We start from the raw sequence: 22,856 nt of genomic DNA, 5'->3' as shown, positions 1-22,856 counted from the left end.
GGCGATAGATGTAATGTATTCCTATCTTGGCATCTGACTACCTTGCCAAAAAGTACATATAAAAAGTACTTCTCAATGGTATTGCAGGCACTGGGGGATCACAAAGGCCGTTTTACTGACATCAACTGGGGCTGGTCAGGAAAGGTGAATGATGCATGCATCTTTAGGAACTCTGGTTTCTTCAGAGAGCTGTAAGATGGAACTTTCTTCTGTTACCCCAGAGTAACAAGCATAATCTTTTGAATTAATTTAGAATTTAGGATAAGGGATCTGATTGATGATGTTAAATACTCTGGCCCTTGACACCATATCTGATCACTGGTGATTTCTCCCCCCCCCCCCCCAAAAAAAACCACTCTTGGAGTCCAGATTAGAGTTCACTAATAAATTGTAGAATTTAATCTGACAAGTGCATGAACAAGAACAGAAAACAACAACCAACAAATCCAACTCCCACCCCAAAACAGAAGAGAAGGAAGACAGAAAGACCCCAATACAGTCTGTGTTGCCAATGGTGGTACAGCTGATTGCAACCTTCTACCTTTGGGCTCAGGTTAGCCCTTAGGGAGGAACTGCAAGTGATCCCTCGCAGTTCTGGGATGATTCTCATTGGGCCTTCAGCATAACGGAGTGTTTCAGGGATGGTGATGATGTTATGGTCCGAGGCAGGTAGAGAATAAACACCTCTGTTTGGTGTATCCCAGATCACCAGTGCTGAGCCTTCACCACAGCATGGTGTGGGAACCCACCGCAGTTGTGAATGATCCCTGTGCCTTTTCCCTCTGTGACGCTGTGCTGCCCTCGCAGACACAGACCGGAACACTGACCACCCACACCTGGGTGCAGTGCTTTTTTTCCTTTTAGGAACTTTGGCAGGTAAACTGCAAACTTTTGTAGGATGGTGTGCACAATTCCTGGCTGGATGCAAAGGATCTTGTGTGCCTAGTGCAATTTTGGTACTGAGTGCAGACACTCGAGGTGGGAAAAGTTTAACTGACTTTCCAGAAACTCCATTTTGTTTTCCAAAAGTCCATTTTGTTTTCACTTACTGATAGCATCAACCGCTCTTTTAAGTGTGCACCTTACCTACATCCTATTTACAACAATTACATTACATTATAAACATTATAAACAAATCAACATTATAACACCACTTTAACACTTCCCAGATTGGAAAATTAGCATTGGTGACATTGAAATGCCAGTATTCTTGGAGACCCAGCCTATCCATTGCTCCTGTGGCTCATGAAGCCATACACAGGCAGCCAGTGAACCAGTAAGGAGCAGTTCAACTACAGGCCAAGCAAGTGCAGAATGGTGGTAGAATGTGGTTTTGTGCTTTTACAGGGAAGGTTTCACAGTTTGACTAGGTTAGACCAGAGCAAAAGCAACATTCCCAGTGTTGTGGCACTTGCTGTGTGCTCTATAATATCTGTGAAAGTAAGGGAGAAAACATTATGGCTAGGTGAAAGGTTGAGGCAGATCACCTTGCCACTAATTATTAGCATCTAGACATGAGGGCAATAAGGAGTGCATATTGAGGGGCACTGTGAATCAAAGACACATGCTTTGAAAACCTGTTTCATGAATGACCAGACAGCGATATGACAATCATGTATGTTGCTGTTAACAGGGTGCCCCCTGCATTAAGTGTAACGGTCTATAATATCCCCCCCAACCAAACACATATTACACAGGCAATAAAGAGCCTGTTGTTCAGACATTCATTTTCATTTAGGAAACAGATGGAGCAGAACAGAAAATGAGTTCAAGGCATCAGCTCTGAGGGGTGGAGTTCCTTATTAATTTTGTTAAGGACACAGCTTAAAATGCTGTGATGTGAGTTAAATTATATACACAGGAATACATATCCTTACTGGCTCAAAAGGCTCATCTGCATGTTCCTGGTTTATATTTTATGACTATGTAAACATAAGTGCAGTTGTGGCATTAAAAAAATGTAGATTAAAGTGAATTCCTTTACACTCTTTTTGGTAGATTTTTAAATAATTTTGAACATAACTGTGTTTGGGGTAAAGGTTCAATACTTAGTGTTGTGTTATGGGTTGATCACATGTAAATAGTTCCGAGGTAAACCAGTTTTCTGTGGAGCCAGTATGGAGTCTGTGAATTCTGACCCCTGGACTCCATTTTGCCTGTAAACAACCAGAGCACTGGTCTGCACTAGGTCTGTCTTTCTGGAGCTGGTTTTTCCTGCCAAAGCCAGCACCCCATCACCTCAGAACTTTTCCTGACAAAGAGAATATATAAGGCGTCACCCAGTGCTTGTGTGCTACTGTTTATCTGAGAGACAGTGTTTGCAGTACAAGCCTCCCAGCCGTCCAGACAGATCCTCAAAGGGTACCAGCATTCCTGCGATGAGGTTGAGGAAGAAAAAGCCTGTGTAGAACATCAACAACATCTTCCTACAGAGAATACCACCTACCTGTTATGAATCCTGCAGTCGAATGACCATCTTTCTTGAGGGCTTCTCCGCTAGTGAAACTACCATCATTCACTGGACTCCCCAGAGTTTCCTCCTCAAAGGAAACTTTACATTAGCCAGAAAGTTGTAGGTCCTAGGCCTCATCGCCACATTCTCATCGGCACCTGCATTTAAGTAGGAAATAGATTTCTGTTTTGCGGGAATTGGTTATTTTATGGAGCCACAGGGATGGTTTACAAGGTTGGGAACTGAGCTTTATTCTTTGGGCATCAGTCACTGTTCACCATAGTGTTTGTGTTTATTTTCCCTTTTGTCCCAATGTTGTATTGGTACTCTTAATACAGTTTTCTTGTATATACTTTACCTACTGTCTTCTCTTTATTTATATTTGTCAGTTTTGTTATTCCATAGGTGATAGATTCTGAAAAATAGGTGGATCTGCACTTTCTGAGAAAAGGGGCTTTCCTATTTCTATTCCCTCCACCAAGGGGTGGTGTGTTTGGGGGTGTGTATTTTTATGAAAGTGTTTACATGTGTTTAAAGGCATTTTAAAAGCCTATGAGATGAAAGGATGAAGTCGAAGATATTTATTTGTTTAATAACAGTAATTGGATATAGAATTGTACACAAATTTGCTCAACTGATTATAGAGTCAGTTTAGTTAGTACTTTGTGGTATGTGTGTAGCTATATATATAATTCATTTATTTGATGGAATTTTGAGGCAGTTTTATCATTACTTTCAAGTCCTGTCTGTGAATTCTTTATATGAAGAAATCCTATCTTTAAACTCCCTTCCTATTATAAATAGATCTCACTGTGTGCTTAGTGTGGTTCAAAAAGTTAAGTTAAAATAATTATGAGTATTTATAGACAAAAAATAGTGCCTAAATTATGCAAATAATAAACTATATTTTGGATTACAGGCAGTCCCCGGGTTACGTACAAGATAGGGACTGTAGGTTTGTTCTTAAGTTGAATTTGTATGTAAGTCGGAACTGGCTTCCAGATTCAGCCGCTGCTGAAACTGACCAGCGGCTGACTATAGGAAGCCCGAGGCAGAGTTGCTCTGCCCTGGGCTGCCTGGAATCAGCCGCTGATCAGTTTCAACAGCAGCTGAATCTGGACGCCTAGGACAGAGCAGCTGGGGCGCTGCTGGGTAGGTCCCCGCAGGAGCGGCGCTGCGGGGACCAACCGGGCAGCACCCCAGCTGCTCTGCCCCAGGTGTCCCCAAGTCAGCCGCTGCAGAAACTGATCAGCGGCTGATTCCAGGAAACCCGGGGCAGAGCAACTCTGCCTCGGGCTTCCTGTAGTCAGCCGCTGATCAGTTTAAGCAGCAGCTGACTTGGGGACACCTGGGGACGAGCAGCTGGGGTGCTGCGGGGTTGGTCCAGTAGCGCCGAGGAGCGGCGCTGCAGGACCAAACCAGCAGCCCCAGCTGCTCTACCCCACGTGAGAAAAGCCTGGTCTGCTGGGGGACGCACTAGCAGCGCCCCCCAGCAGACCAGGGAAACCTGGACAGCGGGACCACAGAGATGCGCTGCGGTCCCGCCCGCATCCTCCCCAGCTTTGCTCCGTGTCTCCCTGGTCTGCTGGGGGGTCTCCAGGAAGACGAGGAGCAAAGCCGCGGAGGGGCTCGGGCAGCGGGGCAGCCCAGGCGCTTCTGGGGTGTCCCGCTGCCAGCTTCCGCCGAGGCTTTCCAAAGCTGCGGAGGGGCTCAGGCAGCCGGGCAGCCCAGGCGTGCTTTGCAAAGCCTTGGTGGAAGCCAGCAGCGGGACAGCCCAAGCGTGTCTGGGCTGCCCCGCTGCCCCAGCCCCTCCGCGGCTTTGCAAAGCCTCGCGGGAAGCCGGCAGCGGGACAGCCCAGGGAGACTAGGGAGACGCGGAGACCAGGGAGACGCGGAGCAGCTTTTCTTGCCCCAGAGTACACAGCCGTTCGTAACTGTGGATCCGACAGAAGTCGGATCCGCGTAAGTCGGGGACTGCCTGTACTGCAGTCTCCTTCGTGAAGATAAAGTATGACTTTTCCAATCATCTTAATTTATAATGAAATACATTATTTTCATATTTATTACATGTTTATTACTTTTTATTGAACCAGTTACGTGTATGAGTTTTTTCTGTAGTTTGTTGAACTGATGAATTTTATGAAAATTGAGCATTACTTCTAGGATGGCAAAGGGAAAACAAATCAGAGTGATCCTCCCTAATGAGTTGAAATTGTATTAAATGAGCCTCTTGCATGAAACAGTATAAATGGGTACCTTGTCTGTTTCACTTTTAAAAATAAATATGGCCTTTTCAGTTACATCACAATTTTCTGCAAAGTGTAAAATATAGTAGCTGCTATATCCATTGTCTTTTACCCCCTAAATTTTGTATGGGTCTTTTCTCCAATCTATATTGTTACAATATAGCATAGAAACTAATAGTGATTAAAGGAATATAAAATATAAAAATATAAAAAACTTGAAGCCCATCAGTAGAAGAAATTCACTAAAGGATCTGAATAAAAGAATATACACAAAAATATTCCCTGTGAGAAATTAGGCATATATATAAAAATCAATTCTGTACATAATTGCTTTTATTTGTAAATAAGTTGTAAGCCTTTATCTTGCAAATGGATCTAATAATGAAGGGTTCTTGACTAATAAATCCAATTGGAGGACCAGAGTCTTAATTTGTTTGCCAAGACTCACAGCTCTTCAAGCTTTTAACACAGATTCCCCCTCTTTTGGTGAGGTGCCAAATTAGTTGTACCAGTCTGCATGTATGAATCTGTCTCCAGTTTCTGAACCTCACTGCTTAAAATGCAGTTGTACACTCAAATGCAAGTGAAGCCTCCAACTGGGGCAAAGAAGTGTTAATGTTTAAAGTGCAATATAAGAATAATAATTCTAGTTTGTTGTATGTTTTTGTTTTCTATTTTTTAAATCTTTCTCATTTTAGGCCATTCTGCTAGCATTCATACAGTATGCAAACTGGATACTTTCCTTCCTGCTGAAAATCTTGCCTAATATGAGGAAACTTTGATTTTTCATGTGCATTGTATTTGGAGTTATATAGTGTTTATGGAAAAAAGTAACTTTAGTATGTTTGGAATTCCCTTCATACGCCACTTAATTTTAAAAGTGATCAGCAAAAGAATTTTTAAAAATTGGTTGTATGCAATTTTTCTTCTTTATGACTTAAAAACAAAGCCTGGAAGATTGTTAGAAAGGTGTGGGTTTTTTTTTTAATGCTTTTTAAGATAGAAATATCAGGAATTGGAATATTGGTCTTCCCTAAGTTTGCTAGTATATTTTTGCAAGCTCTAACACCTTAATTGAAAGAGGAAATGTAGCTACATCTATAACCAAGACATCCTTTAATCTAAAAAAAAAAAAAAAAAAACAAAAAACCCCACAACCTGAAGTTAAATAGGTGTTTATAAAAAAACCCCCATATTATATGCTACCCATTGTTTATATTTTCCAAGTTATGATAAATTGTTTTCCCAATATTAAAATAATTCTGATCCCAGAGGGTAATACTAAATATCATTGTGTACAAATGTCAAACCGTTGTTTTTAATCTAAAAAGACTCCACAATTATGATGCAAAATACAAAAATGGATTCGCAGTCATAAATGAACAGATTTACGTGAAAATTATTTGTGTGATCACTCTTTACTTAAATATTGTGCTGTAAATTTGAGGAAGGTGAAATGTATTTTTCAAACAATACAAAGAGGATGAATTCTGCTGTAAGTGCAAAGTTGAATCCAACCTTAATTAAGATATAACTATTATCTCTTCCATAATTACATATTTTTAAGCAAATTAAAATCAAATCTAGTTCACAATCTCTCATCTTTGGGTAAATTCAAATTTTTATCCAAACACTGTGAATTGGACCCATAATTCTAAATAAAAACTATGGGTCAGATCTTGTGCTGGCATAAATTTGCATATATATACATTTGTTTCATTGAGCAACATGCATTTAAACCGGATAAAAATCTGACTCTGTAACTATAGTTTTAATGATCATACATTCTAAACTTTGTGCATTTTATATGCTGTTAGGGTTGCATGGTGTGGTGAAGTGGCATACCTTACGAGGGATGTGCATCCAAATGTGGCCACCTATGCCCTCCCTTTATTTTGGGCTGCATTTCATTCCCCAAAATTTGCAACCCTCTAGCACAATTTAAATCTGTCTGGTGGCAATCTAAAATTGTGCTGGCTTACGTCACAATCTTCTAACTGTTGGATAAGTTATCTTTTCCTGGCAGACCATCACAAAGCTACCCCTAACATAAATGAGGAACTGCTCCATCATGTTAATGGTTGCTTCAGGCTGCTTTTACAAACAAAAGTTGTAATGACTATTTTCCCTAACATTTTTCTGTGTGGAGGTATTTCTGAAAGACTGCTTTGATTTTTGTATACATTAATTTATTGGGAAAACCACAAAATTATTATTTAAAACATAGGATTAATTTCAGACTATACTATACTATACTATACTATACTATACTATACTATACTATACTATACTATACTATACTATACTATAGCCTCTTTTCCAGTTATACCTGCCGGAGTTGCAGCTCCACAGCTCAACTTTTATCATCAACTTGATTATTGGGAAGGTTACAATAATTGCTATTTTGTTATATGTTATCTTAAATCTGGAAATTGATTTGTGACAAGAGAAAAATCAGAATTCATAGTCTGATAAAGTTATAGTAAAAACAGTGTCTTTGTGATTGCTGCAATAATTATTTGTTTGTTTGTTTTAGCTTTCAGATGAAAAACTGCATTTTATTCAATGATGTGTAAAAATTAAAATAGTACAGCACTTGCCAAGCTAGTCAACTCCCTTAGGGTATGTCTACACTAGCCCCCTAGTTTGAACTAGGGAGGCTAATAAGGGCGACCAAAATTGCAACATTAGCATGTTCCCGGACAGTCGCAATTTTGAAAATTCACTAGCTCAGAAGAACTGCCCACATCTACAAGTAGCAGAGAAGGGCGATTCCGAAATAAACCCCTTACTTCGAATTACCAGTTAAACCTCATGGAATTTGAAGTAAGGGGTAATTCGAAGTAAGGGGTTTATTTCGGAATCGCCCTTCTCTGCCGCGTGTAGACGCGGGCAGTTCTTCCGGGCTAGTCAATTTCCAAAATGTCGACCGGCCGGGAACATGCTAATGAAGCGTGGGATATTTAAATCCCGTGCTTCATTTGCAATTTTGGTCGCCCTCATTAGCCTCCCTAGTTCAAACTAGAGGGCTAGTTTAGACATACCCTTAGAGACAGTACTACTACAGAGAAAATGTGGTTTAGGAAACACTACTGTGTAGAAAGGGTCAGAGAAGTAAGATTTATTTTTTCTAGGTGGAAACAAAATTATTTAAAAGCAACTCCTACTATTTGCAGGAGCATTCAGTAAACATATCAAACTCAGAATAGGAAGGGAGACCTAAAGCAATGAAAAACTATTAACCTAAAATAATGTAGTTTAACAAAGAGAAGACTGAAGGGTGAGTTGATTATAGTCTGAATTCTGACATGGGGAACATATAGGCTACATCTACACTGCAAAGCTATTTCAGGGTACTAGAAGTATTCCTAAATAGCTATTCTGCATCTTTAAAGCAGCCCGTTATTTTGAAATAGATTTTGAAATAACGGGCGTGCTTGTCTGGTGTCCCTCTAAACTTTGTTCCATGAGAGTTAAGGGACATTTCTGTATAGCGCTTTATTTTGAAAATATCTTGAAATAAGCTATGCAATTTGTGTAGCGTAAATTGCATAGTGCAATTGCATAGCTTATTTTGAGGTAAAGGTGCAGTGTAGATGCACCTATATTTATTCATATGCTCTTCATTCTAGCAGAGAAAGATGTAACACAATTCAATGTAATACAAACACAATATAACGTTTATATATATATATAATTGGGAGAATTTGCCTGCCTGTGTATCCATCTCTGTCTGTTTGTTAGTTCAAGAACTTCTCTTAAATGGTATGAGCTAGGGCCACCAAGTTTGGTATACAGCTTCCTCTTATCATAACTTAAAGCAAAGTAAGGGTTTGGTCGTACCAGGAAAATAAGATGTGCCTGGAAAGAGATTGCTTATCATAAAACCATACCTTACCAAACCATGTGTTGGTTGTCTGGCCTCTCCCAGGGGCTGTGTCTACACTGGGCTACTTATTCCGGAAAAGCAGCTGCTTTTCCGGAATAAGCTGCGAGCTGTCTACACTGGCCCCTTGAATTTCCAGAAAAGCACTGACGATGTACTGTAAGAAAGCAGCTGCTTTTCCGGAAAAACTATGCTGCTCCCGCTCGGGCAAAAGTCCTTTTTCCGGAAAACTGTTCTGGAAAAGGGCCAGTGTAGACAGCACAGTAGTCTTTTCCGCAAAAAAGCCCCGATCGCGAAAATGACGATTGGGCCTTTTTTCCGGAAAAGCGCGTCTACATTGGCCACGGATGCTTTTCCGGAAAAAGGGCTTTTCCGGAAAAGGATCCTGCCAATGTAGACGCTCTTTTTCCGGAAATACTTATAATGGAAAACTGTTCCATTTTAAGCATTTCCGGTAAAAGGTGCCAGTGTAGACACAGCCAGGGTGGGCAAGACTCAAGCCCCATCCCTGTGCTCTCCAGATAAATGCCATATTCCCTAGTCCGCTCCAAAATCCACCTGACCTTGAGCTGGTCCCTTATCTTGAGCTGGTCCCTTATCCTGCCTTCCTAATGCAGGAGCCAGGTCCAACCCTGGGGAAGCCAGTGTTGGCTGCCTGAGTGAGTGGAGGAGGATTGAGCCTACCATCCTATGCTCCAGAGGCTGATGCCCTATTCCTGAGTTCACTGGAGATCCCACTTTACCTTCAGCGGGTTCCTTATCCTATGTTGGCTATCCTGCCGCTCCTAGGGTGGGCAGGACATGAGCTCATCACCCTGCCCTCCTCCCCTTTAATTTCTCTCTTACACTTAAATGTAATTCTTTGAGTAGTGAGTTCTAAAATGCCTAGCCTGTTGTATCTGGAGTCATTATCCCTATGGTAATTGTGCTCCTGGAAGTGATTGGCATGTCTCTGAAGAACCTGAGAAAGTCAGAGCATATGCTGTCTTAGCCTGCAGACACCACTCCTGCAGCTCCCAATGATCAATAAAGAAGAACCGTGGCCAGTGGAAGCTGTAGGGTCGGTGCACATTCATTCAGCATGCTTCTATCCAACAAGCTTAATATTGCTTTTGGGGCAAACAGTTTTTGTTGTTGGAATTTTGTGAACACACAGTACTAATAGCTGTCACTGTGCCTGACAGCAGTAGAGTACCTGACAGCTTTATTTTATAATCTTACACATTCTAAGATGGATATTTTACAACAGTTCCTTTTCTCTCCTTCATTCATCATCCATTTGCATTAGCTAGAATGAAATCCTGGAAAGAACACCTCCTGTGAAGTGATGAATGCTCTCAACTTCCATTAACATCAGTGGGAGTTGAGGGTATTCAGCAACATGCAAGATCAGGTGTAGTAATCAGTTAAATTCTCATGCACAGATATATACATTTTTTTAAAACACTACAACAGTGAGTATTCTGAAAATTTCCAAAATTATTGATTATATGTTAGATGAAATTTACAGTATTAGTAAAAAGACTATAATAATACCAGCAATCACGTTTCAGAGCATGATTTAAAGATAACCTAAATTTCACTGTTGGCATTTGGTATATAGTAATGCTGTATATTTGCAACATTTAAAAAAATTAGAATATTCAAATTTTATTTTTATCCCTCCGGTTTTTATAATTTAGTTTTTCAAACTCTTAACTGATATTTTAAAATATAAAGGAACCCATTGTGTGGTTGTGATTGGTTTACAGCTCCTTCTCCCCAATTTGACCATTGCTTATACTTCCATGCAATGAACCAAGAAAGGACACTTGATCTTTAATTTTGGTAAACACAATATTTAGTTCATATATTAATGAGCTTTTTGTTCATTATCTTTGTAGTGTAGACATAGTAAAATGACAAAAGTGCCGTAGAGCTCTGATTAGCTAATGAATGCACTCTTTTGTACAATCTATTTCACTTCTCCATTTTCCAGTTTTTTCTCACTTTTTGTATTTAATTCAGTAATGTATCTTGCTTTGATTGGTGATGTGTTGAGCCGTAAATGAAACAAGAAAAATCTGAGAGAGAAGTAACAATAACTGAGAAATGCCTCCAGTTCTGGGCCACTAGTTATAAAAGCATGCATCCCTGAAAACTTGGGATAAGTCCTGCTGACCATTCTATGGTGAGATTATATTTTAAAGAATTCATAAAGGGTGCCAGGATACTTTTATTTGAAGTAGGCATGCATCTTTTTCAGAAGGCTTTTGTCAACTGAGGTGCTTAAAAATGTTGGAAATATAAGTCATAATGGAGAGTAAAGAGAATCTAGCCATGTCTTTTTTTTCCCCGCATCTCCCAGTCATTTTATATCTGTTATTTAGTTTTCCTTCTATTCTAGGAAACTTTAGAAGTATTGAACTATGTCCAAACAGTTAGGAAGGCTATTCTAAGCATATTAAAAACCAGGTTGATAATGTCTGTAGTTACTTGGCAGTGCATATTATTTGTGGTTTTTAATAAGCTTTGAATATAGTTACAGATGCTTGAGCTCTTGGAAATGAGAACATCGGTAAGTCCTTCAGTTATATCACTATTTCAGGACTAGTTTGTCTCCAGTTCTAGAGATCTAATCCTGAAAAAAACTGCCATTTTTTCAAAAAGTTTCTAGAAGGTGTGGTGTTTTTCGTTCAGAGCTAAAGATCAAGATATTGTGATACAGGTCAAAATTATTGCTATCTGTTGAGTTTTGCCCAAGTTTAGCATTCTCTCAATCTTTGGAGATCCAAACTTAGAATGGTATTTAACACGTTTTTAAATGTTACATTTTGTTCATGCACCAATACAGAAAAACAAGCTAGAGCATTGGTTCTCAACCTGTTTATCATTGTGGGTGACATATACAGGTCTCTGTTATGTGAGCTCTATGTTTACCACACACACACACACACACACACACACACACACACACACACACACGCTGTGTCTACACTGGCATGAATTTCTGGAAATGCTTAAAACGGAATACTATTCCGTTTTCAGTTTTTCCGGAAAAGGAGCGTCTACATTGGCAGGCTGCTTTTCCAGAAAAGCCCTTTTTCCGGAAAAGTGCGTCTGTGGCCAATGTAGACGCGCTTTTCCGGAAAAGACTACTGGGCTGTCTACACTGGCCCTTTTCCGGAACAGTGTTCCGGAATAAGGACTTATGCCCGAGCGGGAGCAGAATAGTTTTTCTGGAATAGCGGCTGATTTTGTACAGTAGAGCATCGTTGCTTTTCCGGAAATTCAAGGGCCAGTGTAGACAGCTCGCAGCTTATTCCAGAAAAGCAGCTGATTTTCCGGAATAAGTGGCCCAGTGTAGACACAGCCTAGTAGTATGACTCTGAGGGTGTCACATAGGCATAGCTGTGTGCTGACTGGGTTAAAAGTAGGCCGTGGGTTCAGAACCACTGAGCTAGAAGGTTTTCATTCCTGCCATACTGTAAAAGATACAGTATGGTTACTCAGATTACTTTGAAATTTGGTGGGTCTTGTGGGAGTGCAGTGTAGCTACAATGTAGTAAATGTGTGGTGATTTGACCAAAGAGTTCATAATTACAGTCCCCCACTCCCCCAACCAATGTCTTCTTTCTGATATTTTTTTGTTGTTAAGCTGAGAAGAACAGAAGACTATGAATCACAGAACTCTTTGAGATTGATGACTGTGAACTCACCCTTCAGTTAATATCAATAAGGCTCAGTTAATCACAAGCCCTCACCTAAAAATAAAGGAGTTTTGGACTGGATGGCTGGAAGTGCTATCTGTGGGTCAGGGATTCCAATTTTATTTTGAAGGGAAATTAATAAAAATATTCTAGAAAAGTAATTAGACATGTGCATCTAGGAAGGGTTACCCCCTCACTTTTTAAAATGGATATGCCAGTTCCCAGAAAAACAGCTTTTCCAAAATGTTTGAAAATTTGGAAGACATTTTGTTTTTCAAGTTTTGAAAAATAAAAAGAAAAGATCATTGATTCAACATTTTAATTAAGGTTTTTATTGTATGCCTTTATTTTCTAAATGTTTCATTTTAAAATTTTTCCTTTATCTCATTTACTTTTTGTATCTTACCCCCTTTTTCATTTTGCCATGTGAAAAAGGGACAGAGGATATAGAGAAGAGTACTGAAATGCAGAAGATGATGGTAAAACTTTTTGGCTTCCAATTTTGTCAACAATTTGAACATTTAAAGAATATTTTTTTTTACAAAACACTTTTTCCAGAACCATTTTTGTTGGAAAAATTTCATCCAGCTAAATTTTCTACCATGATTACTATCCTTCATTGAATGACTAGACTTAAAATAAATACTATATAAATGCAGATAAGACCACAGTGTTTGTGAAAACAGGTACACTACAGCAACTGAAGAAAAAAACCTGATGAAATCACATATGACTAGAACATAGTTCCTTTCTTTTTCAGTTATAATATAACAACCTGTTGCAATTAATAAGACCTATTGTAAATTGATTACATTTGCTTATCAGGATACAATATATTAATATAAGCAGTGCAAGACTGAGATTTTTCTAAATTTTCTGAAATACTTAAATTTACTACAGGCAGTCCCCGGGTTACATGGATCCGACTTACATCGGATCCCTACTTACAAACGGGGTGAGGCAACCCCACACTAGCTGCTTCCCCCCAGCAGACCAGGGAGACGCGAAGCTAGCGCCCCCGCCAGCATACCAGGGAGACGCGGAGCAGCTTTTCTCAGCAGACACCTCAGCTTGAGAATAAAGGCCCCAGGGAAGTGAGGTGTGGGAGAATAAAACTGAGCTCTGGAGAAATGTTTGGCTAGAGTTTCCCCTACAATATGTACCAGTTCCGACTTACATACAAATTCAACTTAAGAACAAACCTACAGTCCCTATCTTGTACGTAACCCGGGGACTGCCTGTATATAAATTGTTTGGGAGATATCAATATTATTTTTATTGTTGGGAAAAAATTGGTTAGTAAGATTTAATGTCATGCAGTATAATTAACATATTATTGTTTAACAGACCATAAAGAAGTAAACATATTAGGGAAGTTCAATGATTACTGCTTTCAATGATCTCAATAATTAAGATAGCAACTCAGTTTCTATTTTTATAGGAGTTATTAGCCCCATTGGTCTAATAGGGCAGTCTGTGTAGTTCATAATGGTAGTATATATTTTGTCCCACTGGTGACTTTTGTGCCATAATTATTACTATGACATGTAACCTGAGTTACATTTTGTTGTTCAAACGAGTCAGCCATTCATTCAGATAGTGATATGTTTCTCTGATTTTTAGTATACAAAAATCTTTCTGATTTTTAGTATGATGGTAGTTCAGCGCAGTTGTTAGGTCTATTGTGGAAGTAGGTATATTGGGAATCTGTACCAAACTACATATGTTCTTTGTTTCTTTCTTTTAAAATCTACTAGTCAGAGACCAGGGGAACAATGGAAGATAACACAATCATCATTTTAAATGTAAACTGATTATCCAGTTTATAGGTACTCAGATGCTACAACGAGAGATGTGTTATAAATAGATAGATAACATCACCTATGTATGCAATGCACTTGTGATTCATTAGGAGATAAAAATATAGACAGGTACAATGTAGAAAATTATTCACAAGCTTTTAATAGAGTGGAAGTGATGTATTGCTAACAAAATCCAAACAGGATCTTAACAAAATTGATGGCTCTGTGCAGAAATATGTAAACAGGATGGAAAATGTAATTACAAATATAAAACAAATCTCAGAGCTTTGTGGAGATTATTTTTGCAAGAAATCTATACAATGTATGCCACAAGAATATTAGTGCACTTGGAAATATACTAGTAAGGTAGATCTAGAATTAAAATTCAGATAGTGATATGTTTCTCTATGAATTGTGATTTTGTGAGAAATAAAAAATGTTAAATTCAAATAAAATTCCGTGTGTGAATCTGAGATAGATAATGTAAGTCCAAGATATTAGTATGAGCAGAGTACAGGTGATGAGATGAGGCAGAAACCTTGATGATAAACTAAACCTAATTTAGAACAGCCATCAGGAAGTACTTTCTTCCTAAAATAGACTATTTCCTATTCTCTAAGATCAGAGAGACACTAGAGTAAAATACCCAATAATTTTCTTTCTGAGCATGTGTGCTTAAGAGGCCCCAAATCCTTTTATGCATTTTGTTATCAATAAACCTTATTTTATATTAAAATAATAATAATGGGTATCTGTAGATATTAATATAAGCACACATTTAAAAGCTATTAAAATAAATTGTCGAGACATTATACTAGAAGTGCAGTTTTTATTATTTCTAGTGCCATTTAATGTAAGTGATTGGATTTTTAAAAAAATGGAAAGTAACTGTTTAAAGAAAATATATGACCCTGATCCATATTTAATATGGACCAAATCCGGCACTCTGTTCCAGGCCTGAGTAGATGAGCTTGGGTGGAAGAGGGGACACAGAAAAGTTTGTGTGGAAAAGGGGGAGAATGCAGTGCTCCCAAACCAGTCCACTTAGCTATATTGGAGCTGATCTATGCCTGCTACTGCAAGCTCTGTAGCTTCAGTGGCTGGTGGATGGTAAGGATGTAAAAGACTAGTTCACTAGTCAACTATCCGTTAAGCATTTGCTTATAGGATAGTATTTTGACTAGTTGACTAGTCGCTATCCCTCCCCCCCTTTGCTGCCTCTATAAAATAAGGGGAGAAGGGGTACTTCAAAGTGGCAGTGCCGCACAGCCACTTCGATCAGCTGTGCGGCGGGCTGCCCCTTTAAAATGCCTCCTCTGTGGCGATTCAAAGGGGCAGCCATGGATCCCAGAGTCAGCAGGGGCTCTTGTACATTTCAAAGGAGGAATGCAGAAGTGCCTATTGACTAGTCAATGGAATTCCATCGACTAGTCAATTAACCGCATTTTAACATCCTTAGTGGATGCATGTAATTGGGGATCCCCTAACTTTGTCCCTAAAGCCTCCCCTAAGATGATATGCCGGAGATGCTGATCATTGGCGTGATCTCCCTTTGTCTTACTCCCTAGCCTCCATGCACTAGAATGACCTTGGTTTTGCTCTGGTTTAGGACATGCCATACTTGAGGGATGGTGGTCAGAAGTGTTTGCTTCCAGATTAATTAAATTTTGTGCTGATAGCATTTATTCAAGAGAAACATTGTACAATAGATGGAATTTAATTTCCAGGGTCTAAATCCTCTGTATGTACCTCCTCCTCAGCCAAGCTTGCTTGCTGAGTTTAGTACCAGTAGATTAAGGGCTAGCTGCTCCTGTGGCTCTGAAATAAGGGTCCCCTACCAGCCCCTGAATTCTGATAGCTGGTGGACACAGGATGTCCGTTTGGAGCTAGCCTATATGTATCACTGGAGGGGGGACCCTCTGTGTATGTGTCCCCCAAACCTTTCTTGTCTCCTCTGTGTGGTAATTCTAAACTGCTTCTACTGCATCGGAGGCTCTTCATAACTATATAGAAAGGGACAGGATGTGCCCACGGTCAGTTGGTCTGCTTTCATGTGAGGAAACACTTTTTTGTATGCTGCATTTCAAGCTGGCAACATTTTGCATGCAGCTCTGTATAATTTAAAAGAAGATATGCATTGGATTGCAAATTAAAATACATATGAACTGCAGATGTTTCTTAAGTAATATTTCAGTTGCTGCTGCTTTGCATATTTTTTCTTGTTTCTGGAACTTTCATGTAAAGGTTAGATTATTACATCAGAAATGTGAACATATCATAAAAGCCTGCAGTAAAGGAGAAGTCTAGGGAAAACTAAGGCCTCTTTCCATAAGGTCAGCAATAGGGATTAGTGAAAAATACAGTGTTGATCTCTTATAGTCATTAATCTTACAGACTTCACACATGCTGGAGAGGGAAGGTTTTGAACAGACTACAGCTAAAAAAGGATGGCTAAGTAGTGTAATGAGTGACTTAAATAAAAATAAAAATCATACACATTAAATTGTGGTAGAAATGGTGGCACTGGTGGTCCTGATATGCTGTAGGTTAGTCCTGTGTTTCTCTGATACACAACTTCACCAGTGTCAACCTCCCACATTTTCAGCTTTTAAGTAAGCTTCGTTTAAGCCATACTTAGGATTTTGGTAATCTATTACCATTGCATCTTCTGGCTTACCATTGCTCTTGGTGGTGGGAATCACATACAGATTAGCTGCCTGGCCTTTGAGTTGCTATCTACAGAGTCTCATTCCACACCTAGGTATATCTACACAGCAGGGAAAACTTGAAGTAAGTTAAGCAACTTCAGTTACGTCAATTGCGTAGCTTAAATTGGATTAGCTTAATTTGGCTTTTGGCACTGTCTACATAGCAGAAAGTTGAAGGAAAAACACTCTTCTTTCGTCTTCCCTTACTCCTCGTGAAATAAGGGTTATAGGAGCTGGAGTAAGATGTCCTCCAGCTCGACATTATTTTGACTTTATGTTGAAATAATTGCTGGTAGTATAGATGCGAACTATGTTATGTTGTTGTCCCAAAATAACACTACTGTGTAGATGTACCCCTATTAAGCTGTTATGAGGAAGTAGAGCTTTTCAGAGACCTATGACTATATTAAAAAAATGTGGTAGAGGATGATTGAACAATTGGGGAATTATGAGAATGGATCAAATTGTCCCAACTGCAATAGTCGTGAAGCATTGTGTGTTCTCTGTTGTCCTTACTTTGCCTCCCTGACTGTTTTGGAGCTGAGATGTCAGAAATAATTTGTATCCTAGTGAATCAAATATTATGTGGCAATTGGAGCTGGGAAGGCATGGATTTTGTCTTTTCACTGGGGGTATGTTTAGGCACCCAAATACTGGGATAATAGTCACTTAAGAACTAATGGAAAATGTATCTGGCTTTTCTAGAATTTGTATTTGCCTTCATTCCACTAGAATCCAGGAAGACTCCAGATGGTTTCAGGGTTTGATTCCTTAGGCAAGGCTATGGCCTATATGACTTAAAATGTTTCAGCATTACTTCAGGGCCCTGATTCTCCTTCCAGCTGAGTAGTTCCCATTGACTTCATTGGAAGTCACTAGAATACTTCAGCAAGAAAGCATTGCATTATTTCCCACCAATAATGTCTGCTTAGTTAAAATTCTAGTATTCATCAGAATGGATGATGCTTGTGCTACATCATGCAAAACTGAGGCTTATTTCTACATGGAAGAAATATCTGTATTTTGGGAAAATAGAACTGCCTTTTACCTGCTGGGGAAAATACAAACCAAACAGGAAAAAGTGACTCTCATTAAATTGGTAATGCAAACCAATGTTTTGTTAGCACTGATTGATCCAGTTTGCTTAGGGCTGTATTTGCCCTAGAGAAGAGAGCTATTTGAATTTGAACTGCTAACAGTTTCAGCACCAATAGTTCAGTGTGTCCATTTTTGCCACACTAAAAGTCATCAGAATCTTGCACTTTGGTCCAAGTCCATTGCATAGCCCTCTAAGTGCTATTTCTATAGTTGCTGATGCAACTCTCATGAAAACTGGATTCTAAAGTATTTGAAAGGCCACTGATACACTGAAGAATAGTACCAAGGAGACCAAAATGAAATGTTTCAGCATGTCCAAATCCACTCTGGCAATGAAATAGTTCAGACTGAAATGATTTACACTATGCTGGTTCACAGACCTATTGAAGACCTAGTTTACTCTCAACAGTTGTTTAGAATCCATGTAAAACAATTGGAAGACACTTGTAGCAGGTAATGGATGATTTACATATCTTAGGGTACGTCTACACAGCAAAGTTATTTCAAAATAACAGCCGGTATTTCAAAATAACTTTCCTAGCATCTACACAAGCCAACTGCTATTTTGAAATTAATTCGAAATAGCAGAGGTCTTATTTTGAAATTGGTAAACCTCATTCCACGAGAAATAGCGCCAATTTCAAAATTGCTATTTTGAAATAAGCACTGTGTAGATGCTTATTTTGAAATAGCTCTTCCCAGGGTGCCCCGCTGGCCGCCCTGGCCACAAGGTAACTTCTGACCTGATGCCCTGCCGGAACCAGTTCCAGCTGGCCTTAAATGCGATTCAGAATCCAATCAATGTGGACACATTTTGTGTATAGATGCATTATTTTGAAATTAGATATTTTGAAATAACTATTTCGAAATTAGATATTTTGAAATAACGCTGTAGTGTAGACATACCCTTAGCGATTACAGTGTTTTTCCAATGGTACATTTTTCTTGTATAAAGATAGATAAGGACTCCTGCAAATATGGTCTTGTTTTTTTCTTTGTTTGCACTAACGTCTGTAATTGCTTTTTCTCAAATGCTTCAGACACAGTGGCAATGATTTAATATGCTAGCTGTTATTCTTGGTTTAAGAATATTTACATTCCTCCCCCTTCTATCCAGTCACCCTCCCCCCAAACCCTCAATATAAATATAAAATGGACATGAAAGAATTGGGTACCTGTATGTAGTGGTAATATACTATGGAAATGCTTAAAAATTGCTACATTTAAGTGACTTAAACTTGGTGTGCTGCTTCTCTGAACTGATCACCTTTTTAAGACATGATTTTAGATAGATAACACGGTCAAGTTTCTTAATTTCACAACTTTCTTGGAATGCTTGTTTGTTGGTTAAAAACTGGTCAGTGAAGGCTCACAGTTATGGGAGATAACAGATATATATGGTTGATATGTTCTTGGTATTAGATTCCTTATAAAATTCTCAGTAACTTTAACTGTTCTGATTATTTAAACCAATTAAAGGTAAGACTACTACAAAAATGCCATAACGATACCAAATGTGGAAAAGATTTGACATGCCCTCCTTTACTTGAAAAAAGAGTTACTATTCATAATAATATTATTTTTCCCTTGAAGTAGACAAACAACAAATACCAGCAAAACTGTAGTTGATAGTGCCTGTTATCATTCTAATAATAATTGCTAATTGTCCAAAAGACAATTATTCTCTGAAACTGTCTTATTTTAAACTTTGAACTTTAGCTTAACAATATCTGTTTCTACTGCTAAAGCTGAACTATCAGAAGTACTGCATTATACAGTATTTAACTCCCCTTTCATAGTCCCCATCATGTCACCAACCATGTGGTATTTATTAATGTTGTTAAAGGAAAACAGATATGTTGTGTTTTGCAAATTCATTCTTAACGTCTGGTTTCAATTTATTTTTTGTAGACATCAGACCGTTTCATCCCTGACATAATTTCATTGTGATTATTGATTTAAATGAATGGATTTAAATGACTAGGGATATATTTGGCCCACAGTGTTACTAAGTCAAAATGCCAAAAATAGTTTTAGCATAGTTTCTCCATTTGAAATGTAATTCACAAATAATAATCCTATATGTAATAGTAAAATACACTATTATTCTTATTTTTAAAATAATTATTCCTAGACCAGTTGATATATGCTGTGCTGTCTGACACTTTAATTATTGTAAAGTGACTGTATGTTGTATTTGTTTTGTTACTTTACTCAACTCTAATGATTTTTTTCAGATCTTCAGTTTTTGAGAAGTCATCCGTTTTTGCCTACTTGAAGAATGCATTGAAACCATTTGCCAACATTATTATCTGGATTTACAGATTTAATATCCAACATCAGTGTTACTAATTTCTTATTAAGTAGTACCTCACAGTAGTAGAAAAATGTATGGAAGTGCAAGAACAATCAGTAATTTGGAAGGCAGTCCTTCCCGGTCTCCTCGTTTGCCAAGATCTCCTCGACTGGGCCACAGGAGAACAAGCAGTGGGGGAGGTGGAGGAACTGGTAAGACACTATCAATGGAGAACATCCAGTCCCTTAATGCAGCCTATGCAACATCTGGACCGATGTATCTTAGTGACCATGAAGGTGTAGCTTCTACTACTTTCCCAAAGGGCACAATGACTCTTGGAAGGGCTACAAATCGAGCTGTGTATGGTGGTCGAGTCACAGCTATGGGGAGTAGTCCAAATATTGCTTCAGCTGGACTTTCTCACACAGATGTCCTTTCGTACACTGATCAGCATGGAGGTCTGACCACATCTTCACATCATCATCACCATCAAGTTCCCTCTATGCTGAGACAGGTTAGGGATAGTACCATGCTAGATCTACAGGCTCAGCTCAAGGAACTACAAAGAGAAAATGATCTTCTGAGAAAAGAACTGGATATCAAGGACAGTAAGCTGGGATCTTCCATGAATAGCATCAAGACTTTCTGGAGTCCTGAGCTAAAAAAGGAAAGAGTATTGAGGAAAGAAGAAGCTGCCAGGATGTCAGTTCTTAAAGAACAGATGAGAGTTTCTCATGAAGAGAATCAGGTAAGTAAACCTGAAAGCTTATTTTCACCAATTTACAGCAAAGCACTTAATATTTTGCTTATAATAGTGTAACCTGTGTTGGAGCAAGTTTGGCATTATCAACAGGAATTCTGTCTTGCTGTATCTGTCTGAGGCTGCTAAGAAGTAGGAAAACACACTAATAAGAATCTGGATGTAGTTTATAATTTCCTTGATGCAGCATTCCTTCACATTACTGCTGAGGAAAATGATTATTTGCCACTACCTGTTTTCTTATTTGTCAGACATTCTGTAATACTTTTTTTCAACAGCAGTCAAAATGCATTCTGCATCCTTTACTGAAGAGGGAAATGCACCATTTCTGAGCATAGTTGGAAAAGTATAAATATGTACATGGAGACATATTTTATACCCTATTTCCATGAAAACTAAAAGGAGACTTGCTATTAAATCTCATCACTTAAATTTGATAATATTCTCTATTATACCTACCATGAAATAAATTGGAATTGTACTGTCAGCTACTTTCCTTAGAAACCCATCCTTAGGAAATGAACAATTTGAAAATGTTTAGTTATATCTGAAGTATAATTAATGTTTCCTTTCTCAGTTATAAAATGATTGAAGATATAGTTATTAATTATTCAGATTATTCATGATTAAATATATAGTGCCATCAGCAGAAAAGTAGTTATTCTGTGCTGTTCCTATGAAGCTATATAGATTAATGGTAAAGGTAAGATTGCAAGTTCCTATTTTGTGTAAGTTTTCTACACATACTTTCAGTGATGGTTTGTATAATTAAAGCTACCCCTTTTTAGAACATCTATTGATTCTCTTATGATAAAATATAACATATGATATGTTCTTCACCTTTAAAGTTCTCTGACCTGTGCTCCATCATTGAAAGGCAAGCAGCAAGAGTCAGGCTTTTTGATACCTTCTTTTTCCTAGGTTTTTAATCACCAGTATTGCGTTGCCTCTGCAGAAGCACTGCTAGTAATGTGCCTCTTTGAACTTCCAAGTGCATTTAGATGTTTCAGTATATATTACTTCTATTTCCACAAATATTTATGTATTATACCATGTGTGACTGGGTATCTGGGAAGGACTATACTAATAATGACACACTCAGGGCAGGCTGCAAGGTAAAGGGCAGACAGTCCTCAAAAACTGGTAGTTTATTCTGTAAGTAGATTCATCAAGCCAGTAACAAAAACGTTTCAGCAGTACTATATTGGTTAACCAGAAGCCAAACACCATGCCCTTTAGGCATTCCAGCCTTTGGCTTGTACCCAGACAGCTACTTCTAATATAGTGAGAGATTATTGAAAACCTATTTCAGCATATGTGAGTTTCTTACTAATCCCAGAGGATATGACCTGACACTTATCCTCAGGTCATTGTAAACCTCAGATCTTACCCAAATATCATACTGTTAGCCAATCCTTAGTCAACAAAGTAAAGATTTATTAATAAAACAAAGAATAGAGTTATAAATGGTTAATAGCTCAGGGCGTATCTAGATTACCCTTGGCTTCTGAAAGAAGATATGCAAATTTGGTGTGAATTTCCATATCTTCTTCTGATCCTTTTTTTGGAACAGTATTTTTTTGAGGAATAAGGGTTCTTTCAAAAAAGGGGGGAAAGGGGCTGCACAACCCCCCCATCTAGACTGCTTTTTTCTCCGAAAAACCTCTTCTGAAAAAGGGATTGGTAGAAGATATGCAAATTTGCACCAAATTTACATATCTTCTTTTGGAAGGTGAGCGTAGTCTAGACGTGTCCTCATATATATGGAATTGATTTCAAGTCCTTATATCAGATTTGTAGCAGTGATGGAGTAGACTGCTGGCTTTCAAAAGTGTATCTATTAACCTTCAGAAAGATTGAAAGGTCCTTAGTCCATATTTTCAAGATGCTTCTTTTACAGTAATTGCAAATTCATAGTC

The 22,856-nt window shown here is 38.5% G+C and overlaps 1 protein-coding gene across 8 annotated transcripts in view; it reads left to right on the top strand.

Annotated features, from left to right (window-relative positions):
* The window catches only part of ERC2 (ELKS/RAB6-interacting/CAST family member 2), a 1,139,467-nt gene that overhangs the window by 28,984 nt on the left and 1,087,627 nt on the right, over positions 1–22,856 (top strand). For all 8 annotated transcript variants that reach the window (XR_016350432.1, XM_075938891.2, XM_075938890.2 and 5 more), the window contains exon 3: positions 20,119–20,925. Coding sequence is in view for 7 of the 8 variants with exons in the window: in XM_075938891.2 (XP_075795006.2) it covers positions 20,269–20,925 (657 nt within the window). In the remaining variant the exon portion in view is untranslated. The remainder of the gene's footprint in view (positions 1–20,118; positions 20,926–22,856) is intronic.

Source organism: Pelodiscus sinensis, chromosome 11, assembly GCF_052426305.1.
Source record: "Pelodiscus sinensis isolate ZL-2025 chromosome 11, ASM5242630v1, whole genome shotgun sequence".
Taxonomy (NCBI): Eukaryota; Metazoa; Chordata; order Testudines; family Trionychidae; genus Pelodiscus; species Pelodiscus sinensis.
Note: the sequence above shows the minus strand (reverse complement) of the source record. Positions and strands in the feature narration are given on the sequence as shown.